The sequence below is a fragment of the Felis catus genome, chromosome C1, assembly GCF_018350175.1.
Source record: "Felis catus isolate Fca126 chromosome C1, F.catus_Fca126_mat1.0, whole genome shotgun sequence".
In the NCBI taxonomy this organism is placed as follows: domain Eukaryota; kingdom Metazoa; phylum Chordata; class Mammalia; order Carnivora; family Felidae; genus Felis; species Felis catus.
The window spans coordinates 128,668,373-128,694,956 of record NC_058375.1 but is presented as its reverse complement, the minus strand read 5'-3'; the positions used below and the strand labels follow the sequence as shown (position 1 = coordinate 128,694,956).

The 26,584-nt window shown below is 37.5% G+C and overlaps 1 protein-coding gene across 8 annotated transcripts in view; it reads right to left on the bottom strand.

The window, feature by feature from the left end:
• THSD7B (thrombospondin type 1 domain containing 7B) overlaps nucleotides 1-26,584 on the bottom strand; it is a 1,583,202-nt gene that overhangs the window by 350,595 nt on the left and 1,206,023 nt on the right. For all 8 annotated transcript variants that reach the window (XM_045033714.1, XM_045033716.1, XM_045033715.1 and 5 more), the window contains one exon: nucleotides 815-944. In XM_045033714.1, coding sequence (XP_044889649.1) covers nucleotides 815-944 — 130 coding nt within the window. The remainder of the gene's footprint in view (nucleotides 1-814; nucleotides 945-26,584) is intronic.

Sequence of the window (26,584 nt, the reverse complement as noted above, 5' to 3'; positions counted from 1 at the left end):
AGAGGGAATATATTTTAAAAGTCATTTTCTTTTTTTTTAATTAAAAAAATTTCAACTTTTTGTTTATTTTTGAGAGAGAGAGACAGAGAGAGAGAGGGAAGACAGAGTGTGAGCAGGGAAGGGGCAGAGAGAGAGGGAGACACAGAATCTGAAACAGGCTCCAGGCTCTGAGCGGTCAGCACAGAGCCCGATGCAGGGCTCGAACTCATGAACCATGTGAGATCATGACCTGAGCTGAAGTCAGACACTTAACCATAACCGACTGAGCCACTCAGGTGCCCATTTTCTTTTCTTTTCTTTTTTCTTTTTTTTAAATATTTTATCCATAGGTTAAACTTTTTTATTTTCCCTAAGTAGTTTATTAAAATGTGTATATGACAAAAATTAAGAACCAAATTTTTTTTTTAAATAAAAGTAAATAATTATTTTAAAAGTAAATTTTTGTTCTTAGTTCTTCATTAAAGGCTTTAGGATGAAAACAATAGAATGAAGTAAATTACATGTGTGTTTGTTTTCCAGGTAGTCTTTATCCTGAATCTCTTTGGATCTTAATCCTTAAAATTGACTGCCTAGGTGACAGAACTCCAGCAGCTCACTTAAAAGCAAACCATGTTTGTTTCTTTTTTTCTGATAATTAGACTTTCTTATTCCTTACTTCCTCAAAATACATTCAAAATAACAGGGGGAAATATTGAGGTATTAAAGATAAACATTACCTTATCTTCTTTCTCATTAAAAATCATAAACTTATGAAAGAAAATAAGTCATGATTTACACTAAAATCTAATGATTATTTTAAAAAGTAACTCATTACCGATATACAGGACATAATGAAATATCTTCACACTCTCGCTCTTCAAATAAGGTATCTGGGCATTCTTGGCCTCCGTTGGCTGCTTCCTGGATGATAATCCTATATCGAGACTGTTTAACCGTGGCATTTCCTAAAGTAAAGGAAAAATAAAATTATAGTGCCTTTTTATGTAGCTGCACGGAAAAATACAGGGTTAGTAGCAGGCAGGCAGGCATACAGGCAGGAAGGAGGGGAGGAAGGCAAGGGAAGAGAAGGAAAGGAAAAGGAAGGGAAGGAAGGGAAGGGAAGGGAAGGGAAGGGAAGGGAAGGGAAGGGAAGGGAAGGAAAAGGAAAAGGAAAAGGAAAAGGAAAAGGAAAAGGAAAAGGAAAAGGAAAAGGAAAAGGAAAAGGAAAAGGAAAAGGAAAAGGAAAAGGAAAAGGAAGGGAAGGAAAAAATAAAGAAACAAAGAAAGAAGGAGGTGAAGTAAAAACATGTGGTAAGACTTCTTGGGGAATGAGAATGAGAAGCAAAGACCAGGGGTTAATAATATTATACCAATTCTCACTCCTATGAGATAGATAGTTAATACTCAATAATTGTCATTTCAAATCTATATGACCTAATATGCAAAGAGTGTTTCCCAATTGTCTTAATATGCTTTAAATTAATCAGAATTTATATTACCTATGGCATAAGAATTACATGGCATAATCTGAGAAACCACAGAAACCAACTTTGATCTCACAATAGCTCAAGGGCCTAGAGTTTTACTATGAGCAAATCACTTCCTCAGGAAAGGCATTTCCCTCTGGAAATACTCATTAAAATTAATACATTAGTAATTTATTTGTGGGTATTAGTTTCTTATAATATCTCTCATTCATCATAACCTGAGACAATATGGATATAATTGTAATTTAGGGGAAAGGCACTAAAATTGTGACAAAACAAAATATTGTCTACTTCCTGGTTTGGCTAAAAAGCAGAAACATTAATAGGCACCTCAATAAAGACAGCCAGTGCTCACTATCACTTTAATGGGCTGGGGCACTCAACTCATAATCTTTAGATGCCTTCTGATCAATAACAGCAACAAAAATCAATTACAGTTACAATGGTGAGCAAATATTTCAATTGCTATGTGCAAAATATGCACTAGATATAAAAATGAAAATTCTTGAACTTACACAGAAAGAAAATGGGGCAGATAGAGATACAACAAATTTAAGACATTGGTAGAGCAAGAAATGTCAACAGTGTGCAGTACTAAGAGAGTACGAAGAAAGAATAATCATTTTTGTCTCTAGAAACCAGACAGTTCCTGGAGGAGACAGATTTTATTCTGGGACTTGAAATCTTAATAGAAAAAAAAAAGGTTGAAGTCATTTTAGGCCAAGGAAAGTCTGAGAAAAGGTACTCCTGAGACATAGATGGGTGCATGGAATTCATAGAGAAAGACATGTAGGTGCATTTAGATGGAATGTGGATGTTCACATGTTGGAGGGTTACGAAGAATGGAGAGAAAGGGTGGTGTAGGAGAAAATGGAATTAATTGGTAAGTCTGGGACAGACCTAACCATGTTAAGAAGAAAATTTCTAGAAAGCCAGTAAACTAAGTGGAATGTTACAAAAGGGGGGGGACTTTCAGTAAAATTATATATTCATGTGGTTTTAAAAAAATCATTAGTACCATGACTTACAATGAGAAAAAAACTGACCCACAACCAATTCCCTGTCCTCCTTCCAGAAGACTTTGAACTCTCTTTATTTAGTTCATCTGTGGTTATCTCCAAATCCATAAATAATAAACTTATGTCATTGCTTCTTGATTCATTAATTTTAGACATCATTTATTGACTTTCTGCTATAATGGATGGGAGTTTACTTTGTACCACCTTTCAATTTTTTATAATTGTATCACTATTTTTATGCTTATAATGGTTATTTAAAGGCTTTAAAAAAACATTTTTTTTTCCAGTCCCACTCTTCACTCCTCCTGTCCTCTATCAGACCAGCCACCATGGTTCTAAAGAGTCTTCATGGGTAAACAAGCTTCCTCTTCTCTTACCACCCACATTCCTGCTAAGTTAGGACAAGCTTTCTGTGCTGCATCATCAGTTTCTCTGATCTTTAGTCTTTGTCTATTAAGTTTTCATAAATGCATTTAGAGCTCTCATCCACTGATGGTCTTCTCTTTCTTATTATTTTTTTAACATGGGATTAGGGCTTTCACAACTCATTTCTGTTATTTTAATGAGATTATGGAAAGAAGAGAAACCAATGTACTTGTACATTTCATGATAATGAACTATAAGTTAAGCAGATGTATAGGATCTTTTCCATCTACTTACAGATCTATCCCCCTGCTTTATATGCTGTCTACCCAGGGAACTGATCATAGAAGGACTGTATCAGTGATTCCCTTGTCCATTGACTTCTGGTTGGGTTTGGCCAACAGAGGGATGGGGCACACAATGTAAGAAAAAAGATGATAAGAGGAGAGAAAGATCAGGGAATTTATTCCACCAGATTTTATCTTCTAGATCACCTTAACTGGTTCTCTACACCAACCAAAAGGCATGGTTTCTGTGGAGTGGCTCTCTCATATAGCTGTAATCCTACTAATTGTTCCTACCTCTATCAAATTTCAGGCTCCTAAACATCACTACTTCAGGTACTGAATCATCCCCTGTTAGCTCATGTAACCCTTTCCAGTATTTTGTAAATAGACCCTTCATTAATTTTTCCCCAGTTGCCCCATTTGAATGGGCCACCATTCCTGTTTTCTGCCAGAACATGCCAATAAAATAAGAAAGACATACTACTATATAGCAGGGAAGAATGTTATAATTGGCCCATTTCTAAAACTACTTAAGGTAGTGTGAGAAATATGAAATAGGAGTTTAAGAAGAAATAAAATAAGTGTAATTAAAATAGTTCTGGTGAAAAGCTGAGAGATTTTCCCTTAAGATCAAGTACAAGACAAAAATGCTCACCCTTGCCACTTTAATTCAACATAGTATTGGAAGTCATAGTTACAGAAATTAGGCAAGATAAAGAAATAAAAGGCATCCAAATTGGAAAGGAAGAAGTTAAAACTGTTACTATTTGCAGATGACATGATACCATAGATAGGAGGCCCTAAAGACTCCACCAAAAAACTATTAGAACTAATAAATGAATTCAGTAAAGTTGCAGGATACAAAATTAACATACAGAATTTGGTTGTGTTTCTATGTACTAAAAAACAGCTATCAGAAAGAAAGACAAACTAAGAAAACAATCCTATTCATGACCACATCAAAAATAATAAAATACCAAAGATTAAATTTTACCAAGGAGACAGAAAACCTGTACTCTCAAACTTTAAGACACTTATGAAAGAAATTGAAGATGAAAATAAATGGAAAGATATACCGTGCTCATGGATTGAAAGTATTAATATTGTTAAAATGTCCATGCTACCCAAAACAATCTACAGATTCAAGGCAACCCCCATCAAAATACCAATGGTATTTTTCACAGAACTAGAATAAGAAATCCTAAAGTTTGTATAGAATTGCAAAAGATCCCAAATAGTCAAAGCAATCCTGGGGGGGGGGGGGGACAGAAACAAAGTGGAGGTATCAATCATATTCTCTGGTTTCAAACTATACTATAAATCTACAGTAATCAAAACAGCATGGCACTAGCATTAAAAAAAGACATATAGATCAGAAATAAATCCATGCATATATGGTCAATTAATCTATGGCAAAACAGACAAAAACATGCAATGAGGAAAAGACAGTTTCTTCAAAAATTATGTCAGAAAAACTGGACAGCTACACGAAAAAGAATGAACCACTATCTTACACTATATACATCTTACACTATATACAAAACTATTTTAAAAATAAATTAACGGGGGGCGCCTGGGTGGTGCAGTCGGTTAAGCGTCCGACTTCAGCCAGGTCACGATCTCTCAGTCCGTGAGTTCGAACCCCGCGTCGGGCTCGGGGCTGATGGCTCAGAGCCTGGAGCCTGTTTCCGATTCTGTGTCTCCCTCTCTCTCTGCCCCTCGCCCGTTCATGCTCTGTCTCTCTCTGTCCCAAAAATAAATAAACATTGAAAAAAAAATTTTTTTTAATTAAAAAAAAAATAAAATAAAATAAATTAACGGGATGCCTGGGTGGCTCAGTTGGTTGAGTGTCCGACTTCGGCTCAGGTCATGATCTCACAGTTTGTGGGTTTGAGCCCTGCATCAGGCTCTGTGCTGACCGCTTGCTTGGAGCCTGGATCCTACTTCAAATTCTGTGTCTCCTTCGCTCTCTGCCCCTCCCCCACTCACTCTTTGTCTTGCTCTGTTTCTAAAAACTAAATAAATGTAAAAAAAATTTTTTAAATAAATTAACAACTTGTATATAACATCTGAAACCATAAAATCTCAAGAAAAAGGATAGGCAGTAAGCTCTGTGATATTGGTCTTAGAAATACTTTGTGGACCAGTTTCTCAGGCAAGAGTTAACAACAGCTAAAATAACAAATAGGAATATATCAAACTAAAAAATTTTTGCACAGCAAAGTAAACCATCAACAAAATGGAATGACAACCTAGTGAAAGAAGATATTTACAAATTATATATCCGAAAGGGTTTAATATCCGAAATATATAATGTACTTATTCAACTTCATAAAGAAAAAAAAACAATTAAAACATGAGCAGTGGACGTAAATAGACATTTTCCAAGGAAGACATACAGATGGCCAACAGACACATGGAATGATGTTCAACATCACTAATGGTCAGAGAAGTGCAAATCAAAACCACAATGAGATATTACCTCACACCTGTCAAATTGGCTATTATGAAAAATACACACACACAAATAACAAATGTTGGTGAGGATGTGGAGACAAGGGAATGAAAACAGTATGGGGGCTTCTTAAAAAATTCAATGTAGAATTGCCATAAAATCCAGGAATTCCACTTCAGGGTACTCATCCAAAAAAAAAATGAAAACATTAATTCAAAGAGATATATGCATCCTTATATTCACTGAGACCCTATTTACAATAGCAAAAATATGGAAGCAATTGTACTGTCCATCAATAGATGAATGGATAAAGAAACTATAGTATATATACAAAATAGAATATTATTCAGCCATAAAAAATTAAGATCTTGCCATTTGCAACAACATGGAAGGAACTGAATGACATGCTAAACAAAAGTCCGACAGAGAATATATGTGGAATCTAAAAGCAACACAAACAAACAAAACAAAATAGGAACAGATTTGTAGGTAAAAGAAACAAACTATTGGTTACCAAAGTGGGCAGGGGTGGGGGGATGAAATAGGGAAAGTGGATTATAAGGTAAAAACTTCCAGTTATAAAATAAATAAGTCATGGGATTGTACCATTCAGCATCAGAAATACAGTCAATAATATCGTAATAACTATATGGTGACAGATGGTAACTAGACATCATGGGGATTATTTCATAATGCATAAAAATATTGAATCACTATGATGTACACCTGAAACTAATAGGATATAGTACATCAATTATACTTCAATAAAATAAAAACAGTTTTGCATAATAATATAAAGCTATCTTCATTTGGGTGGGGACAGCTTTGTAAAAAATTATGCCTTTAAGAATAAGTCTCCCATTCTCAGTTAATTTCAGTTACACTGTACTTGTTCTGAAAATTATTTTTTACCCTTAGGATTAGTATGAGTGTGGGCCTGTGTGTATATGGGTGTACATGTTTCTGTGTGTATGTGTGTGTTGTCCAAGTGTTATCTTAGAAGATCAGAAATAAAAATTGAAGAGGATAGGAAAAATGAAATAGATGCCTTTCTTGAGAGAGAACATAGATCAATGTTTCTCTGTTCTCATTGTATGTGTATGCGCACACATGTGCATGTGCACACACATACACACACACACAATGAACACTCACACACAGAGGTTTTCTGCTTTATGGTGTAATTCCAGGTGAAGTCATTCAAGGTTTAGGGAACACGGCTGCATTAATTTATCATGCCCTACAGATGTTCAGGTGAGGGTTGAGAAAGATGGATTCTATGGACAAAACAAACTTTTAGAATAGAGGTTAGATTTCTACAGAAAAACAACTGATTGTCACTGTATAGAAATGAAGACATTTTATATGTTTTCAAAAAGAGAAACAGAGATAAGGGATGATCTTGACATAGTGAATCAACACCAGGATCTGCAAGATAGCTGCTAAAAATTTCTTTTTCTGTGTGATGTGTTTCTTTGTCCTTCAACTTTGGCATGGTACTATTTAGCATTCACTTTTAAATGATTTTTCCATTTTTTGTGATATAAGTGCCTCAGCTTATAACCAGACCTAAAGCAGAGTCAGTTATGCACAAGAGACATGAATTAGCTGGGGTGTCATGGAACCTCAAGGGCAGGCAACATCCCCACTTGGGATGGAGCAGTCAGTAGTCTTCTCACTTCACCTGTACTTTGAAGCCAGGCTGAAGGGAGCACTTTTGTACCAAGGAAGGACAGTAATTACAGAAACCCAAGAGGTAATTAGCAACAGAAGAAGCGAATGTCTCTGGCAGCACCCAACATCAAGATCTGAAGTCAGACAAGAGATGATGAGCAAAAGGCCAAGTGGAAGGTCTCAGAAATCGAAGTCAAATAGAACCTCACTTTCTGTTGAAGACACAAGAAATGATTTAAGGGAAGTAGACAGAAAATGGAAGAGAGTGTCTTTGGAAGTTGCAGACATTTGGATTTTAAACATATGTAAAATGCATTAGAAATTTCCAGGAATTATCTCCTTCATCTATATCAGATCTGCTTCTGGACATTTTGCATATGGTATCTCATTTTATTATTATAATGCTATGAGGCTGGTGTTACTACTACCATTTTCATTTATTTTAAAATTATAATTATTGTTCCCACTTTCCAAATAAGAAAATGGAGGGTGGAAGAGTTAAATAATTTGCCCAAAGTCACCTTGCTAGTTGTTAAGCGATTAAAACTATGCCATTAAAACTGGCTAAACAGACATCCAAGCCCATGATCTTTCCACAGAGACTTTATGGTAAAACAAAGAGAGAGGGGCATTCCAGGGAAGGGTTCACATCATAATTCCTCTGTTATTCCCATGGGACACCTCTTCCTTTTAAATCAATTCTTCAATAGTACCCTGTTGGCAGAAGGCTTCAAATGCCAGTAAACACAGTGCTTGTGGGGCTTGGTGAGTGATGCTTCCAACCTCATTAGGCCTATGAAAAATAACAATAAATTAAAATTCCTGTTTGCAAACATAAGTAACTGTTTAAGCACGATTATTGCTAATAAACTAGTCTAAATTCAATTTTTATTTATGCATATTTTATCATCACTTAGTCATCAGGCATAATTATACTTGCTACTAATTATAATCAAAAGAAGTAACATTTATGAAGATGGCAGCTTAAACATAAGAGCCATATTTAATATCAGAAATATATAAGTGATTTATTTATACATATATAATAATAAGAGATATTTATAGATTCTCTGAGAAGGTCTATACCAGTCTTTCCCAGAAAGATGGTAGCAAAAGTAGAAGAAATTAGTCTTGCTAAACCTCAGCTTACTTGGCTGTAAAACAAACCAAAAAGAAGTTTCTATGTCATATGATTGACAGGAGGATTAAATGAGATACTGCATGTAAAGGATGTACATATTGCCTGATACAGGGAGTCTTCTATAACATGAATTCATGAGAGAAGGTGAGAAAAAAGATTTAAAAAAACAAAAAAACAAAAAACATAGAAGGGGCACCTGGGTGTCTCAGTCAGTTGGGCGTCTGACTTTGGTTTCGACTCAGGTCATGATCCCAGGGTCATGGGATAAAGCCCTGTGACAGGCTCTGTGCTGATCATAGAGTCTGCTTAAGATTCTCTCTCTTTCTATCTGTCTGTCTGTCTCTCTCTCTCCCTTTCCCCCACTGTTCTGTCTCTGTGTCTAAAATAAATAAAATGAAACAAGGGCACCTAGTGGCTCAGTCGGTTAAGTATCTGACTCTTGATTTTGGCCCAGGTCATGATCTCATGATTTGGTGAGATCAGTCTTCACATTGGGCTTCATGTGCTCACAGCAAGGAGCCTACCTGGGATTCTCTCTCCGTCTTTCTCTGCCCCTCCCCCACTCATGCTGCATTCTCTTTCTCTCTCTCTCTCTCTCTCTCTCTCTCTCTCTCTCTTTCTCAAAATAGACTTATAAGCAAATAAACAAATAAATAAAATGAAACAAAAACACAGAAAAATGCTTCAATAATTGAGGCTTCTTTATATTAAAAGAAAAATATGACAAACTGGCCTTCTATTCAGTGCTACATCTTGGCCATGTTCTGAGCATTGAGGAGTAGACTATGAGTGGCTGAAAATCATCCCACATTCCTGGTAAATTAAATTACAATTGCAAGGCAATTTGTATCAACCACCTTGTCATATCATTGGAGAGGAACAGATAAGCTGATCAAGTACCTGTTTGCTCAAGAAAGTCCTAGTTAATGCTTGTTATCTCATCTTAAATATGAATAGCTCATCCACTCACTTTTCGGAAGTACCTCTGTTTGTATGAAAATTATATGCTCTCTGAAAAAAAGACTATCACCTCATGCGAATGTAAGTAACAAGCACATTTTGTCTCTCACTGCAGCGTAGGGTTGCATTTCAAATGTATGGAAAAGATAGACTGTGCTCCTGTTCTTAAAATTATCTATTCAATCTGATCACTGGACCTTTTTATTTCTTGCCACAGAATTCTGCTTTAGATATCAGTTCATGCATCCAAAGAAGATGGTCCTGTGCCCCAAGCACACTTGCTCATGAATCATTAAATTAAAAATGAAAGGGAAAGGAGAGTATGGGGCTTACCTGAAGATAATTGACTGGAGCTACGTGATATGTGTTGTTATGACAGAAACATTACGAATAAATCTATGTAACTAAAGAGAAGTGGTGTTTAATCAAAGTGGAGCATTAAAATGAAGAGAAAACAACTTTCACTTGGCAAAAATTCCAAATGGTCATTAAGAAGTCTGTCAGCCCAACTTTCTTCAACATTACATCCTCTGAAGGCAAAACAAACAAACAAACAAAAACAAAAAAAAAAAAGAAAGAAAGAAAAGAAAAGCATTCTCTCTCCCGAAAAATTATACACAAGAGAATGGCCCTCATTAGTCTACTCACAACCACTGCTGAGATTTTTTTTTCTTTTTTTAGGAAAGGCACAAACCAGGGTTCACCACCAGCCCAACTATCTCCCACTTAAATCTGAAAAAACAGTGACTCTGAGTTCTCAGAGGGAAGCACTTAGCACATACAGGGTTGTCATTGTTGATAAATATTTATCAGGTTTCCTCTATATGTAGGAGATGAACCTAGGGGCTGTGCGTTATACTGAAACATATATACATGCATTATTAAATCTCCCCAGTGAAGCTGAAGTGAAACTTGATGGATGGATAATAATGTAGAAGTTCTGCACAGTTTTATAAGGATTCAGAAATGATAATATAAACTTTGTATTTACTATCCAAAGCCCATCAAGCCAGTATCTCTCTCCTTGTTCAAGGAGAAATGGCGGGCTTAAACAGTGAACATTGTAATGCCCTAGAACTATGAGTAGAGAGTTCTCATACACTTCTTGCCTATTCATCTTGGTGTTCCATATAGAGAACAGATACATCAAGAGTGTTTCCCACCCCCCAAAATTCACTCCTAGCCTGGATCTCCAAGTACTTCAACATGAACACTGAGCCTATCTATATACCGGTGAAATTAAACAAAATTGCAAAGCTTTTCTGCCAAACTTTCCAGGACTGTTGAAAATAAGCTCCAGGATATCCATATACATCTTTCATTTTAAAATGTTGCCTGGTAAAAATGTACTCTATATTCTTAAATGTTCATAATCATCATTCACTTTGCAACAGAGGCCACATTCAATGGCTCTGGCAACAGACAGGACCTCCAGGGCTCTGGTTTCTAATCCCAGCTCATTACTGAATTGCTATATGACCTTGGGCAATGCACTTCACCTTTCAGAGCTTCAATTTTCTTGCTTATCCTATGTGGGGAATACTGTTGAGCCAACTCACAGGACAGCTGTTACGAATATCTAATTAAATTGGATTTAAATGTAATGTAGTGTGTGTGTGTGTGTGTGTGTGTGTGTGTGTGTGTGTGTGTGTATCCACTTAAAATTCCTTATATGCAAGCCCTCAGTTTCAGATGAAGCAACTTGTGTTCATATCTGCAGAAACTATCTAGGATGACAGTCGAAGCAAACAAACAGGTCCTCTCTACAGTAGTTACCGTACACTCTCTAAAGCCTATGCAATAGTTCTAATTTCTAGAGACTATCTCCAATTTCCTCTACTTCTATTCTCAACCACTGCTGCTCTTAGCATATCTGCAATCTGTAAAGCTAACCTTATCAAATAGTGACCACCTTTGAGTCTGGCCCTTCCTTTCTCTAAATATGATAAATGAATTTATCCACAGCTGATCTTGCTTTCTCCTCAACCCATGTGGTCCTTAATCCTGGCTACATATTAGAACCTCAAGGGACACTTTTACAGACTCCTAATGACTCCCCCAACCCAAACCATTTAAATCAAAATCTCTGGTGGGTACTGCCCAAGCATTGGTATGTTTAAAAAATCTCTAGGGCAAAGAACCACTAATTTAGCACATTTAAAGCTAGCATCTCTTTTTCATCCAATATGTAAAACAGGAAAAAGACAATGCAGCATGCTTAACCAAGCAATAGAAAACAAATGAGCACTAGCTAAATCATTAATGCTCTCAACACATTTAAAAAATGCAACCTGCCCTCTAGCTAAGTACATCATAATGGGTATAATTGGAAATGTGTACTATAAATGAGGAGGGTTAACAACACTATTTATAATGACAATTTGCACTTGTCTTTTCTTCTTGCCAACCCATGCTGAAATGACAGGGATTTATTTTCCCTCCATTCAGACCCCTTTTCATTTTAGCAGAAGAAATGTCTAGTGGCTTCTTGCTACAGGGCTCCCTAACGCATTGCACTCCATCAGCCTTAAGAGTGAAATTCTCTGCAACACCACACTGCACTGTATGCAGACAGGTTTGGGGGGACACAGATGTCATCTAAGATATAAATTCAAGACACAGTCATTAGTAGGCATGAATACTGAACCATATATTCAAAGCAACTCTTTTTTTTAAAAAAATCTATATTACTCTAAACTTATTAATGCTTTATGCCCTCATGAGCATAAAAGGATTCTATTCATGCCCAATATTGTTGACATCTAGGGGACAGAAGAACTTCTAGATCAAGTTTATGTGTCACAGCACAGTGAGGTCACAACTCAGGGACGCACAGCTAGCAACTTCAGACCCTTAGATCCTCTGTTCTTACAGGAGAGTGAAGTGTATCCCTGGGCCATCTACCTGCCGTTCTCAAAATGCACCACCATTCACTATGGCTCAACCACATGAATCCTGGTTTCTGCAACTTTTTGCAATGCCCCAGGATGCGTCTACATGTAAGAAAATGGTTTACGTGAATTTAAGGTATGTGGGATCATTTAGATATTAATATTGATTGTGATATTAAAGTTTTTGTTTTGGTGGTAGTAGTAAGACAAGGTAATGAAAAATAGCTCTGTAAAGATAACCCAATTAAAATAAAGTTTTTCACTTTTAACTATAAATTTTATCACGATGAAGACAAAGACTCTTAATTATCCCTTTTATGCATGAGGTGTGTGTTATTTCCTGTCTTCTTGTCTTCATTAATTTGCAGCATCAACATAAAGCCTCTGGTTTTTGAAATTCCTTTTTTGGCTTGGTGTTGATGTAGTAACATGACTTTTTAGAATTGGTGAGTCTGGAATGTCAGGTCTGTAAACTTGGGAAAATACTTATTTTCTGGTACTTCAAAGGGAAATAATTAGAATAACTTATTTGGGGCTTTGAAGAAGAATAATCAGGTAATGGAATGTGATATCAAATGAACTCAATATATCTATCCATCAGCTTCAACAATCATCTGGCCATGCTTTGTAAAATCTATACCCCTACCCATTCATGGCCACCTGAATTATTTCTAATATTCAGGCATCATAAAATTACAACTGTAAATATTTCAGAATAGATTTATAAAAGATAAGGGCTCTTTTTGAAACATGACCACATGTTTCAAATACTACCATACATAGAAATAGCAATACCAATTCTCCTAAAATACTAATAAATATATAACTGTCATTGGGTTATAATTCGGTTCCTGACTGTCAACTGAATTATAATTGGTTGACATGTCCTATAGGCTCCTCCCCTTTTTCTTCTTGTTTTCTTTGGAATTCCCTTTGAAATATTTTCAAAAACAGATTATAAATGCAGGTACAAAAAGACAGGCAAGTAAAAGAAAGTTTGGAGCACTGGTCCTTGATGAAATTTCTCCATTGTTGGCAGTGAGAACATGGCTTTTAATAGATCGGTAAATCAAGAAAGAGGAGACAAAAACTGTGTGGCCAGAGCACAGAGTGATGTTTGGTCAGAGACTATCCCACCGATACACACATAAAACTAGAATTCCCTTCGTGTGTGGATAGTGAAAAAAACCTACTCTGACAGACAGAAAGAGTGGGGTTGCTTTCTTGTCCTGACCTTAACTCTAGAAAGAACAGGAAAAAAAAAGAAAGAAGTCACCCAGAGTTTTCCTAACCAGATGCCTCTTTATTAATAAATGTGTAGAGCTGGAGCTATTCAGCACTATTATATCTGAAGAAGAAAATCTAAAATAATAACTGTTTATCATGTGTTCGGGATTGTTCTGGAAAAAGAATATTGAAGTTATCTAAGGAGGAGATGCCATTCTTGAAATTGAAAATAAAACAAAACAAAAGAAAGAAATATTACCTCTTGGACCTTACATTCTAGTGGAAGCAGAAGGACAAATTGCAAAGATAAGTCAATATTTACTATTTCATAAGGCAATTAAGTACCATGCAAAACACACACACACACACGCACACACACACACACACAAATATAGCAGGAAGTTCTAAGGAATGTGTGTGTGTGTGTGTGTGTGTGTGTGTGTGTGTGTATGTATGTGTTAAGGAGAGGGAAAGTTGTAATTTTAAACTTCAAAGCCTCAGTGAGAAAGGGATATTTGAGCAAGAACATGAAATACCTAGGTGGTCATCTATATAATACCTAGGAGAAGAGAAATTTATGCAAAGCGAATGCTATGTACAAAGACAAAGCAGAGTCAAATTCCAGAGAGAGCAAGGAGGTCCAGACTGGCTTTCTTCATTGGGTACACTGGAGTTGGGAGAGGAGGGAGGTCAGTGTTTCCACAAAGAAAAATAATTCCTATCTAATATCATAGATGAAAATGAATTATTTAAGGCTTACATATAAAAGCTTCTGGAGAAAAACACAGGTATCTTTATGTCTTTGGGATAGGAAAAAAATCTTAAAAAACAAAAGAGGAAAATCATACAGTAAGTAATTGATAAATTCAATCATGTTAATATTAAGCATTTCTGTTCACTGAATGACAAACCTCACTCTGAATGGTAAGATCTGCATTATGTGGAAGCACACAAGGTTTATTAGCCAGAATATAACCTTCAAAACAATAAGAAAAACAATCCAAGCACTTGCCATGCTTCATTCATTTGCCAAGTGCTCTACATAAATCAACTCAATCCTCACGACAATCCTAAAACACAGTTACTCTTGTTATTTCCATTTTGGAGGCCAGAGAATGGAGGAGCAGAGAGGTTTTGTATCTTGTCCAAGATGTCAGTAAGTAATAAACAGGACCTGAAACCCAAGAAGCCTGCATCTAAAGTATGTGTTCTTACTGCTCTGCTTTGCTATCCTCTGCTTCCGACCCCTAAATATTCTCAGCCGATTGCAAGAAGAATTGCGGTCCAATGAAACTGAAATCCAATAATGGCAAATGTTCACAGGAATAAAAGCTCTATCCAGTTAGGAGCCTGGCCCCTACAGAAAGTCAATAAGGACCAAGACTAGCCAGTTCATAGGGCCTCAGGCTCAACAGTGCTCTTAGTTTAAAGCTCTGCTACAACTGTCTTGAAATATTTAATAATCTTTGAACAAGGCATCCCACATTTTCATTTTACATTGGGCCCTACAAATTATGGTGCTGGTCCTGATAAAAACAGTGGCAATGTGGAGAATTAATGAGATCCTCTCTTTTGGGCTTATCTTACTCCTTGGAAGTATAGACACAGAAAGGGGACTAGGAAGGATGTGTTCTGTCCTGGAGTTCTGACAGTTACTTACTGTTTTTGCTTCTCTCTTAGCATTTAAATTCCTTGAGCAGGAGAGAGGGTTTGTATAATCATCCAGTTATGTGAACTCCACAGGATGGGCAAAGAACTCAGTACACACTGGGTCATAAAGACATGTTATTAAATACTGTTGAGTTAAGGTAATTTATACACTTACCTACAATTCACATTTTTTTTTTATTCAAGAAAACAGATCCTTCTCATTTCTTGCCCAGATAATTGAATGGCCTCATAATTTTCCCCCTGGTTTACAATGGTGTCTAACCTCATTATTTTCTGTATTATTTTTTTTCTAACACACAAATCTGATTTTATCACACCTATGCTTAAAATTTAAAGCATCTATTAGAATTCCAGATAATGTCCAAACTTCTTAGAATGGCATAAATCTTTTCATAAACTGGCTCCTGCATATCTCTCTAACCCTATTTCTTATCATCCCTCCCTATGCATTATGCATCCCAAGCATCACTAGCTGCCTATAATTCATTTCATTAACATGTCCTCTCAAGCTGCCAAGCCTCCATACATACACCTTCTCTTCTATATTTAAGGTACTTGTATTCCATGTTTATGTGGAAACTCCTAATCTACCAAATATTACATTATCGGACCACTTAGCTAGAGTAAGACACCCTCCTTTCTGGCTGTTAACACTCTGTGCTCATTCTTGTTAGAGGAAAAATATGTTTACGTACTCTAATTTCGTATAAAAAAAGCCCCTTGAATAAAGTAACCTCATCTCATTAATCTTAATGTTACTAGCAACTGGCATAAAGCTTGGTATATAGTAAACCCTACAAAAAGTTTGCTGAATTAATGATACATTCATTTGTTATCATTCATTTAATTACTATGTCGGCACTTACTCTGTGGCAGCCACCATCCAACGTATTGAAGCAGTGAACACGACATGGAGCTTACTTTCTAATTGGGAGAATGGTTAAGCACTATGAAGAAAAATAACATGAAATAGTGAGTAAGAAAGAGAATGAGAAGAGGAGAATTTCTAATAAGGTTCTCAGAGAAGGGTTCACCAAGACATGATATTTAAACTGAAAACAAATGTTGAGGAAATGGCACCCATGCCAAGGTGAGAGAAGAGCATTTTAGGAAGAAGGGGCAGCAAGTGCAAGTCTGAATAAGAGACAACAAACTTGGTCAGAAGGGAGGCCAGCGTAGCTAAGAGGAAAGTAAAGAAAGCAGTGAAAGGTAGAACAGAAGTTTACAAAGCTGCCTAGCATCAGTCTGTGAGGGTAGAGCCCTTTCAGATGATTCCTTCTATGTGAAGGCAGATCTACTTCTACAGTCTTCTTTGTCTCAGGACTTTCTCCCCTTACCCCATTGTGTCTTCTTTGGTAAGGATAAGGGCCATCTAAATCATGTTATTTTGGGAAATGGAAGTGGACATACATCACCTTTCTTTCATTCTCCTTCTTGTTCTTTGGGATGTATCTGTTCATAGAATGCACATATTCTTCTCTTTCCTGGGGCATGGTCATTCAAATTTTTAGTAGTCCAACATGGTCTGTGACCAGAGGGTTAAGCCTGTCTAATTACAGGGTTGAGAATCAGCTGATATTTTGATCCCCCTCTACTTGGACTAATTCTCCATTGTTTCCAAATTTGGATGGGGGAAAAAAGTGGGTAGGGAAAAGGCAGACTTCCTTAAATTCCAAAATCATACATGAGCCTGTTGATCACGTATAATAGTATTTCATGTTCCATGCAGTGTAACAACATATGTTTAATAAACTTCTATTATTTTCCTTCTAGAAGAAAGTCTCTTTCTTGCTTTCTCTCATTCTCACTCAAAACATACATTTAATATATTTCTATCTTCTGTTTATAAAATTAATAACTTTACAGCTTGAGCCTGAGTACTCATGGATCCTACAACTTACTCAGGGATGATGAAATACAAAATGGAGGGCAAGTAGGGAATTAACACATACAGAGCAACTACTGCTGAGCCAGCCTCTTCATGTAGGATAAGAAAACCCTAGAAAGTAAATTGTCTTATAGACACTACATGTTATATTTATGTTACAGGTGAACATATAGAGTTTCAGAAAGGTTTACTAAATTTTAGTTAAAATTAGCACACAGCTAAGGAGCAATGCCAGGGGTGCACCATACACATGTTAGACTCTTTCCACTACACATGAACAAATTAGAGAGAAGCTCAAGAGAGAATATAATTAAGTGCTAAACTGAATATAATCAAATATCAGTTGAAAAAGCATGTGGTCATCCAGCAGCAGAAGAGGATATTGTTGGCTCAAGTTAGAAATGAGCACACTTCCCACAGAACCTGTCATTGTATATGTGGCCTTCTTTGGTTATCATTTGTAAGGCTTCTAAATAAAGTTATTATAAGCATATTTTAGGAATCAGCAAATTAAATTTAACTTGAAAGTACCTCAAATGGCAAAGAATCTATCATTCCTAGAATACTTATTTGGGGATACTTTACTCCTTATCACTGAAAACATGCTATTCAGTAGATAGTCTATCTGAACTATCTCCATGTAGCAACTTAATTCTGAAGGAATTTTAAGAGATTAGCAGAATATTCAGTGATGATTTTTTCTATTAAGGAACACTTAAAAGTTGTTCATCTAAATCATGAGCAATCTATTTCATTTTGAGCATGAATTTAATATCTTCTTGATTTGTTACCATACAAAATCATTTGATGTTCTTATAAAACCTGGAGTTCCTACCTGACATATTAAGATCCCAACATTTAGTTCCACCTTTAACTTTCAGGTTTGTTATAGTAAGACAAATTAAATAGTTTATAAATCTAACATCATGTTAGCTAATCCAATGAGTCAAAAGCCTCCTTAAACCACACTCTAATTTAGAATCATACTAAAATAGGATCAAAGCCAAGGAAGTGAAAAATAATTAATGTATTTTTTTACTTGTAGAAAATTATTTAATAAACTTAAAGTAACACCCTACCGAAATCAAAACTAATTTATTCTATTTCCTCATAGGAAGCATACTGAAAAATCTAAGAATAAACTCCTAATTAGAACGGGTACCTTGGTTTCTGAAAGGCAGCTTATTTACCTCTACAGGCAAATAAAAGTTATATTGTGATGCACTGTAAAATCTGCAGAGAATTCTAGAGATATGAGAAAGAAACCAGCCAGAACTTAACAGTTTGAAAAGAAGAGCATTCACATCCCAAGAAACACAGATTCTTTGCCACCATGGCTAACAATAAATCATTATGAATATCCATGTGAGCCACAGGATTTATTTATGGTAATGTAGCTTGACTACTGAGTGAGAGATTAATAGTGCTTTATAGCAGGTATTACATGCAAACGAAGAAGTTATGAGTAAGGGTGGATTTCAGATGTAAGGAACAGAACCTCATGCATCAAATCTACATTTTAAAATTTTTGTTTGCTTTTACTTATTTGACTTTGTTTGGTATGTTAGTTTATTTTATAAGATGACCAATACAACACTGTGTATGATAGACTGTTGATAGAAATTACAGCCTGGACATTTTGGTAAGAATTCAAGTACACACGGACTACATATTTTGTTTGTCTGAAGTAAAACCTCTGGCCCAGATCATACTGAGGGGGAGTGCTTTCTCTCTTCTACAAGTTTCTAGTCTACATGAACATACAATTCTACTGTATTTATGTGCCTGGGGCTTCATTTTCCTTTTCTGTATTTCTACCTAATGTAAATCACTCTTTTCCCAAACCAACTCTGATGTGATAAGAGGATGGCTTTTGTGCTGGAAGCAGGCAGGTAGGTCTTACCATGCCTCTGCTTGCAGTTCAGCCAACAACAGAGACAGACTTGCTGAAACAGAAGTGAGGGGAGAAGTCACGTTCTGAATTCTCTCCCAAAGCGCTGAGCTTGGGCCTCCTGGAGAGGCCAGTCTCTGTGGGGAATAATCACTGCTCCATCTGAGAGGCAAACTTCCAAACCCAGTTCCTGTTACCTTTCTGCACACTGTCCCCTTCCCCTTTCAGATGGGTCCTGACTTGAGGAGGCTGGTCCACATGCTGCTGAAGTGGCTGAGGGCCTGACACAAATGGGGCCATCAGACTCTCTTTCTTGGTAACCTGAATAAAGAGCCAGAAGGGAAGTTTCTGTCCACGTTGGGTGCTTGACTTAAAAAAGTGTGGTAGAGTCAAGGCTGGGACAGCCATTCTGGGGCTCTGTATCTGCTAGTTATGACAGTGTACAGATTCAGAGAAGGCTCATTAGAAGAGGCAGACGGCGCACACAGATTAGCAGAGACAGGAGGAAGCATGCTGGCCCTGAAGCTGCAGATAAGTGCCAGGTCTTGTTGGCATTTCTAGTTCCCATGACTTCCATGGAGAGTTTTTTTTTTTTCCTTATTTTTGGCTATCTGTGAGATTTCTTGTTATAATTTTCCAACAAGTCGTTTTAACCAACTATAGCTTAAAAGCCTTTGATCCTTGAAAACCAAAACAGATGATTAGAACTATACACTAGATGCAAGTTACACATTTCTTAAATTGTCCATTGGCTAATGATTAAATTAAATGATCCTATAGTTCAGTTGTTCTCAAACTTTAATGTGTCTTAGAATTACTAAGGCAGTCTATTTAAAAATGTAGATTTGGGGGCTCCTGAGTGGCTCAATCAGTTAAGCAAGCACCCAACTCTTGACTTCTGCTCAGGTAGTGATCTCATGGTTCATAGGTTTGGGCCCAGTATTGGGCTCTGCACTGACAGCACAGAGCCTGCTTGGGATTCTCTCTCTTTCTCTCTCTCTCTCTCTCTCTCTCTCTCTCTCTCTCCCTCTCCCTCTCTCTCTCCCTCTCCCTCTCTCCCTCTCTCCCCCTCCCCCTGCTGTATGCTCACTCTCTCTCTCAAAATAAATAAACATTTTTTAAAAATGCAGATTATGAGGGCCCAGGCTTGACCTCAAAATCAGAATCTCTTAGGGTTTTAACAAGCATCCCCAGTCACTCTGAGCTGGAAGTGTATGGGCCACATTTTCAAAAACTATTCAAATTATTGTTTTACCCTTGGGCCAATCTGGGCCACTGCAAGACTGCACATGAACACAGTTTTGGGTTTCAACATTATGCCCTTGGGTTTTATTTAAAAAGAAAAAAAAACATGAAACCTTTTACTTCATTTCCTATGGACATAATGCCTCAGTTGGTGACCTCTGTTGGAATGGGAAGTTGCAGCAGGAAATGCCTTCTAAGAAATAGCGATTGAATAGGCTTTGGTTCCCAGGAGATACTCATATAACTTCATTAAAAATAATAATAAACAAACAGACTGATGGACATATGAATGAGTGAATTAGTAAATGAATGTGGAAACAATTACAAAGGATAAATAATTCTTTTTAATCATGTTTGCCAGGAAACAGAGATAAATCAGATTCTCTAAGTCCCCCATCTTTTTTTTTTTAATTAATTTATTTTGAGAGAGAGAGAGAGAGGGAGAGAACAAAGAGGGGAGGGACAGAGAGAGAGGAGGATAGAGGATCTGAAGCAGTCTCTGTGCTGACAGCAGAGAGCCCAATGCAGGGCTCGAACTCACGAACTGTGAGATCATGACCTGAGCTGAATTCAGATGTTCAACGGACTCAGCTAACCAAGTGCCCCTAAGTCCCACATCTTGTATTGCCAACATCACTGTGCATGTTCTTTCAGTGAGCCATGGCAACATTTAGAAAAGAAATTTAGTTGTAAAGGCATATCAATTTCCTCTTAGCAGTTTGCTAGCTTTGCCTAAGTAGGTTGCTTCTAACTGGCATCCGTTTATCTTGTATGGATTTACTGAGTTCTGTTCCATCTTAAGTTTATTACTTAGGCACTTTTGGGAATGAAGGCAGAAAAAGGTTCTAGCCTTCAAAGATTTCACATCCCTTCAGAGGAACACAAAACACCTTTACGGATAGTTAGAATGCAAGCAAGTTAGACAGGGTTATGAGACCCAAGAGGGAGGAGTGGTTGTTTCCAGCAGAAGGATCAGGACAAATTCTGTGGAGGAGGCAAGGATTTATACCTTGGTAAGATCTTGGCAAGCAATAGAGATAAGGAGAAAGATATTCTAGACAGAGCAGAAATCTGATTTCCCTTACTACTTTCTCTCACAACAGTCTCATCTGCCCAACACATACTACAATTCGTATTTAGGTAATTGTGGGTTCAGTGGCTCCATCTTCCTCCAGTAGACTGTACCCTCCACAATGGAAATGGATGGATCTGTGTCTGTTTCACTCACCACTCTACATATATGCATGCAGTACCTAGCACAAGGGCTGCAACACGCTGATTATTCAGCACATGTTTATTGCTGAATGAGTAAGAGCCTAGGCTTCCATGTGGTTTTGCCCTCTATTAGTTTTGCAATCTTGGGTCCTATCCCTGGGCCTCTATTTTCTCATATGTAAAATGGAAAAATAACAGTTCTTTCCATATAGGGTTGAGATAAAAATTAAACAGGATGATGGATAGCAATAAATTATAATTTTTATTAATTCGACAGGAAGAGGCAGTGAGATGAAGCAAAAGCATGTGGATGTTTTGGCCTTTTAGTGATAAGAGCCAGACCTTGTCTAGCTTTTTTTGCCTACTACTGTATGGGCTCACCAGGCAAGGCAGTGTAGCAAGTTTCATGTAAATTGGGTATCTTCACCTGCTCTTTGCTCCGTTTGGATCAGGTGACCAGGAGTGCTTCCCTTGACAATTCCGTTGCCTCCTCTCTGGAGCAGGACTAATGGAACAGCTGTTCCTTTTTCACCAAACTGTCAAGGAAACAGCATATGTGAAAGCAATGTGTGATAGTTCTGTAATGTGCCAAGCCTGTGTCACAGGTTTGAGAGTCCCAGGCTGCAAATTCTTGAATTGCTAATAAATAAGCAAAATGAGTGTGCCTATTGATATGAGAAATAACTTGTTCTGAGATAAAACAGGCAGGCGCTGGTGTCTGAGAAATCTGGATTCCACTCTGGCTCTGCCTCGGCCATGCACATTGGGTAACCGTGGACCCATTACTCCATATTTCTGAGCTGGGGTTCCTTACCTCTATAGTCATGTATGATTACACCTACCTCCTGGGGCCACTGTAGCAAGTGAAGGAAAATCCCAGCTGGTGATGCTGTGAACTCCAGGTCCCGGTAGCTGTACATCAACTCTGGTGCGGAAGAGCTTGGAGTTGGGGATAGGAGGAAGAGTGTGGACTAAGAACACTTTCCTAATATTTCCTCTCAAGGTGAGGGGTGGGTAGTGCCAGCTGCGTGCCAACCTCTGAGCAGCAGGTTGTCTATGGCACAGTGGTGTTCCTCCATGTTAGGAAATGGTCAAGGGGCTCTGATGAAATATTCCCCCCCTTTTTTTCTTATTTTAATGTTTATTTTTGAGAGAGAGAGAAAGAGAGAGAGAGAGAGAGAGAGAGAGAGAGAGAGAGAGAGAGAGAGAGAGAGAGAAAACATGAGCGGGGGAGGGGCAGAGAGAGGCAGAGAGGGAGAATCCAAGCAGGCCCTGCACTGTCAAGAGCCCGACATGGGGCTCAAACTCACAAACCACAAGACCGTGACCTGAACCGAAATCAAGAGTTGGATGCTTAACCAACTGAGCCACCCAGGCACTCCGGAATGTTCTTAATTTATGTTGTTGCCAAACCTGATTTTTTTTTTTTTTTTTTTTTTTTTTTTTTGCGAAGTCAAATCCACTTCATACTGGGTTTTATAGAATCAGGCAGAAGGTGCCAAATTTTAAGGAAAAGCAAAACAAAACCAAACAAAAACAAACACGAGAGCAAAAAATTCCAAATCCTTAAGTGAATTTTATCCATTATTTTTCTCCCATGAATCGAGAGAAAGTGTCTTTTATGACTTTTACCAGCAGAACTCAGTTTGGCAGGAATATGAATGATTGAGAACTGTAATCTCCACAAGCCCAAATGTTTGTCACTCCTCCTACTACATTTTCAGGAATATTTATTGAGTACAAGGGCAATGTAGTGATCTGTATTGGTCTACATTGATCTACATCTACATCTATAGGCTTTAAATTATAGACCAAAGGGGGAAAGTCACCCACAGTGGAGCCTGTAAAAAACAAAAGAACCTATGCTCTGCATTTTGAGGCTGGAGCTTGGGACATGTATGTGAGATACACTCCTTATTTCATTTTAGTATTTCAAAAACACTTGGAAATAGACAACATGAAACATTTATATAGGTGGTAACTGAAATTTAGGTTAAGTCACTTTCTTAAAGAAAGTCAGTAGAGCATCACAATGCCTTCAACACCATTTTGGGGACTAGTGTCCAAGGCCTCCTCATTATTTGGGAATAAATTAATAATCCATCCACCACTTCTCAGGTAGACAAAAGTACTTCTCCTGTAGGGAGAAACAGGGAACGATGTGTGCTGGAAAGGGGTAAGTGAAGGGAGAGGGTGGTGTTCATGTGCATCCGAGTGGGAGAAATTCTAGATTTCAGAACAGGTGATTTTTTTTACTTATCTGACATTCTAACTGACCAATATCTTTTCCCATAATTGGCGTGGATCTGTTAATGCTATGGCTTCATCTTAATGGAAGCAAAATCTTTAGGAATTTTAACTAGTTGTGGGAAAGATGCAGAATTCATGTATTCATTCATTCAACAACAATTACCGAATGTCCTTCCTATGCCAGATCTGGTGTTAAGCACTGCAAGTTCATTAATAAAATCGGAAGACAACTGCCCTCTAGATTTTATAACCTGTCCAAGAAAAGCACAAACATGAAACAAGCACCATCATACTCACACAGGATGTCTAGATGTTGCAGGACACCAACATAATAAAAGACAAGTTCCTTGTTCCTAAGGGACTTAGATATTAATAATAATAACAACAACAATAATGATAATACATTTCCATGTACTTGACATTCTTTAATGTGTCCTGTTCTCAGTTAATCCCTGTAACCACTCTAGGAAGTAGCTGCAGATATTCTCTCATTTTGTACAGGAGGAAATTGAAACACACCAAGTTTAAAGGGAGTCTAAAGTGACGTCTATGGCAAAGATGGGATTTGAGAGTCCATGCACTTAATTGCTATGCTACACTACCTTGGTATTTAAAAAGAATTACTGCCTTTGAATCTAAAAAAACCTCAAGACCTATCTCCAGGGGTTTGAAGAGGAACAAAGGCTACCACCAGATGAAGTTTCCTACCAATTCCCGGCAGCGGTTTGCCTTTGGCCTTCCTGTTTCCACAACACTGCTCTCCAGCTTGCCCCTTAGAGATGAAAGTTAAAGGAGCTCCCTCAGGCTTTAATTATTGATACTGAAAAATAATTAATCATTAGCTCCATGGTTTCTAGGAATTTATAATAAGAGCTATTTATACATGTTATCTTCCAGTCTAACAGCTTTACCTCCTATGTATTTCCCTTCTATGGAAGTGGTGTACACATTTGGGAATTATTCCAAAATAATCCATGGGTGGGGTGGTGGAAAGGGGGACAATGGTAGCATGGGGAAAATGAGAGTGGCCATAATTTGGTGATTGTTTTCACCTGGTGATGGTAACACAAGCGCACATTCTATTGATCATTAATATTTTGCATTAACATTGTATTAATTTATGTACACATCTGAAATTTCATATAATTCAATGTTTAAAATATAAAATGCACCTATTTAAAGATAATCTAAGAGAAATCCTGGAAAATCAGTATTGATTTCTGACTTTAAAGGAAAAGCATGAAGTGTGATGGTTATAAGAGCAGTGACCAAGATTAATTCCCAACAACACCCAGGCAAACAATTATCAATGATCTCCTAAAACAGGTTAAAATGTATGTGAAGGCATGCTGCAAAGTATAAAGCACTAAATGTTTCTCATCCCTGCCCACTAATTAAGAGTCACTTTAGGAGAGTTTTAATATTGCCAATGTCCCTTCAGCATGAAGAGATTCTGACTAACATGGGATAGGATGAATCTCGGACATCAGTGCATTGGGGGAAAAAAAACTCCACAGGGCTGAGAACCTCTACAATAAGAAACCTGTTGCCATCACTAAGCAAATAATGTTGGATACTTCAGGCAGTCCTTTGTATTATAGACTGAAGGAAGAATTAAAGAAAACAGCAAGAAAGTACCAAAGGATGATTCTTGATCATTTGGCTAATTTATTACTGGGGCTTAAAAATCAGGCCACAACAGTGCCACAGCTTGACAAATATCTGATTTGCTTAGAAGAATGTGTGACAATCATTAATCATTTTAGGAGAGACTCAGGTGAGGAGAAGTATGAAGGCCGGAGTAGTGGCTGACTACTAGCTAGAGATCATTCATGGCTTGAGAATACTTTGAAGTCATAAGGATTTAGCTCATGAACCCAGACAAGACCAAATAAAAGCTGACACAATTCAGCCATTGCTAAGGTGCAAATCACTCCTGGTACACTCAGGCCCCTGAATCCACCTTGGCTCTCTGAGAGGTTTCAAATGGATTTGGTTTGAAGTTCATATCACCCAGTGATTCCCTGATCATATGGAAAGCTATTAAGTCATAATGTCTTAAAGTAGAACCCAAACATAAATAAAAGTGTATTCTAGAGATCTCTAGGTGATTCTGCTGTGTAGCCAAATTTGGAGACCACAAATATAAACTATTCTTAACTTTGATGACCCAATATGAAATCACACCTGCAAAAGAAAAGCTCCTCTTTCTTCATTAGCCAAGGTCACCACTTGCTCTGGCCCATGTTTCTCCAGACTTCTCAGTTTAGGTTAAATCACTTCTCCTCCCTCCACCCTACACAGTACCTCACCTGTGTCCCCACCTGCTGATCTGTTCCTAGGCTATGCTTTTCACTTTACAACTTTGACCGTGTCAATGTCTTGCTCAAAAATTTCTAATGAACCCCACCCTGACCTGGAGCTTTGGAACCAAAATATAGGTATTACCTGGAAGCTTACATTAAGGTACAATTCTAGACCCCATCTAGGTCTACTCAATTAGAATCTGTATTTACTAAGATTCTCAGGGGATATTTATGAGCATTTAAGTTTGAAAAGTATTATTCAAGAGCACCATTATCCAAAGTATATTTTGAAGGACACTCTCAAGGACAGAGAATATCCTGCCTGGATTCAAAGTCACATCATTCTCTCTCTTTACAGGACATTTGTCCATTCAAAAAAATAGTTATTGACTGACAGCTATGCCCCATACTGTGTTGGGTTTAGACGATCCATCAGTGAAGATGACACAAATGGTTCTGGCATTCATGGACTTCTAGCAAGGTCAATATTGACATGGAAAGATAAGGGTGTCATAAAGGGGGATGTGCAGGATGCCGTGGGATGATCTACTTAATGATGTGAACTGGGGACAGCCTAACACATTTGGGAGATCTAGGACATGAGAATAGCATTCCTGGGGGAAAGCTGCTAATGC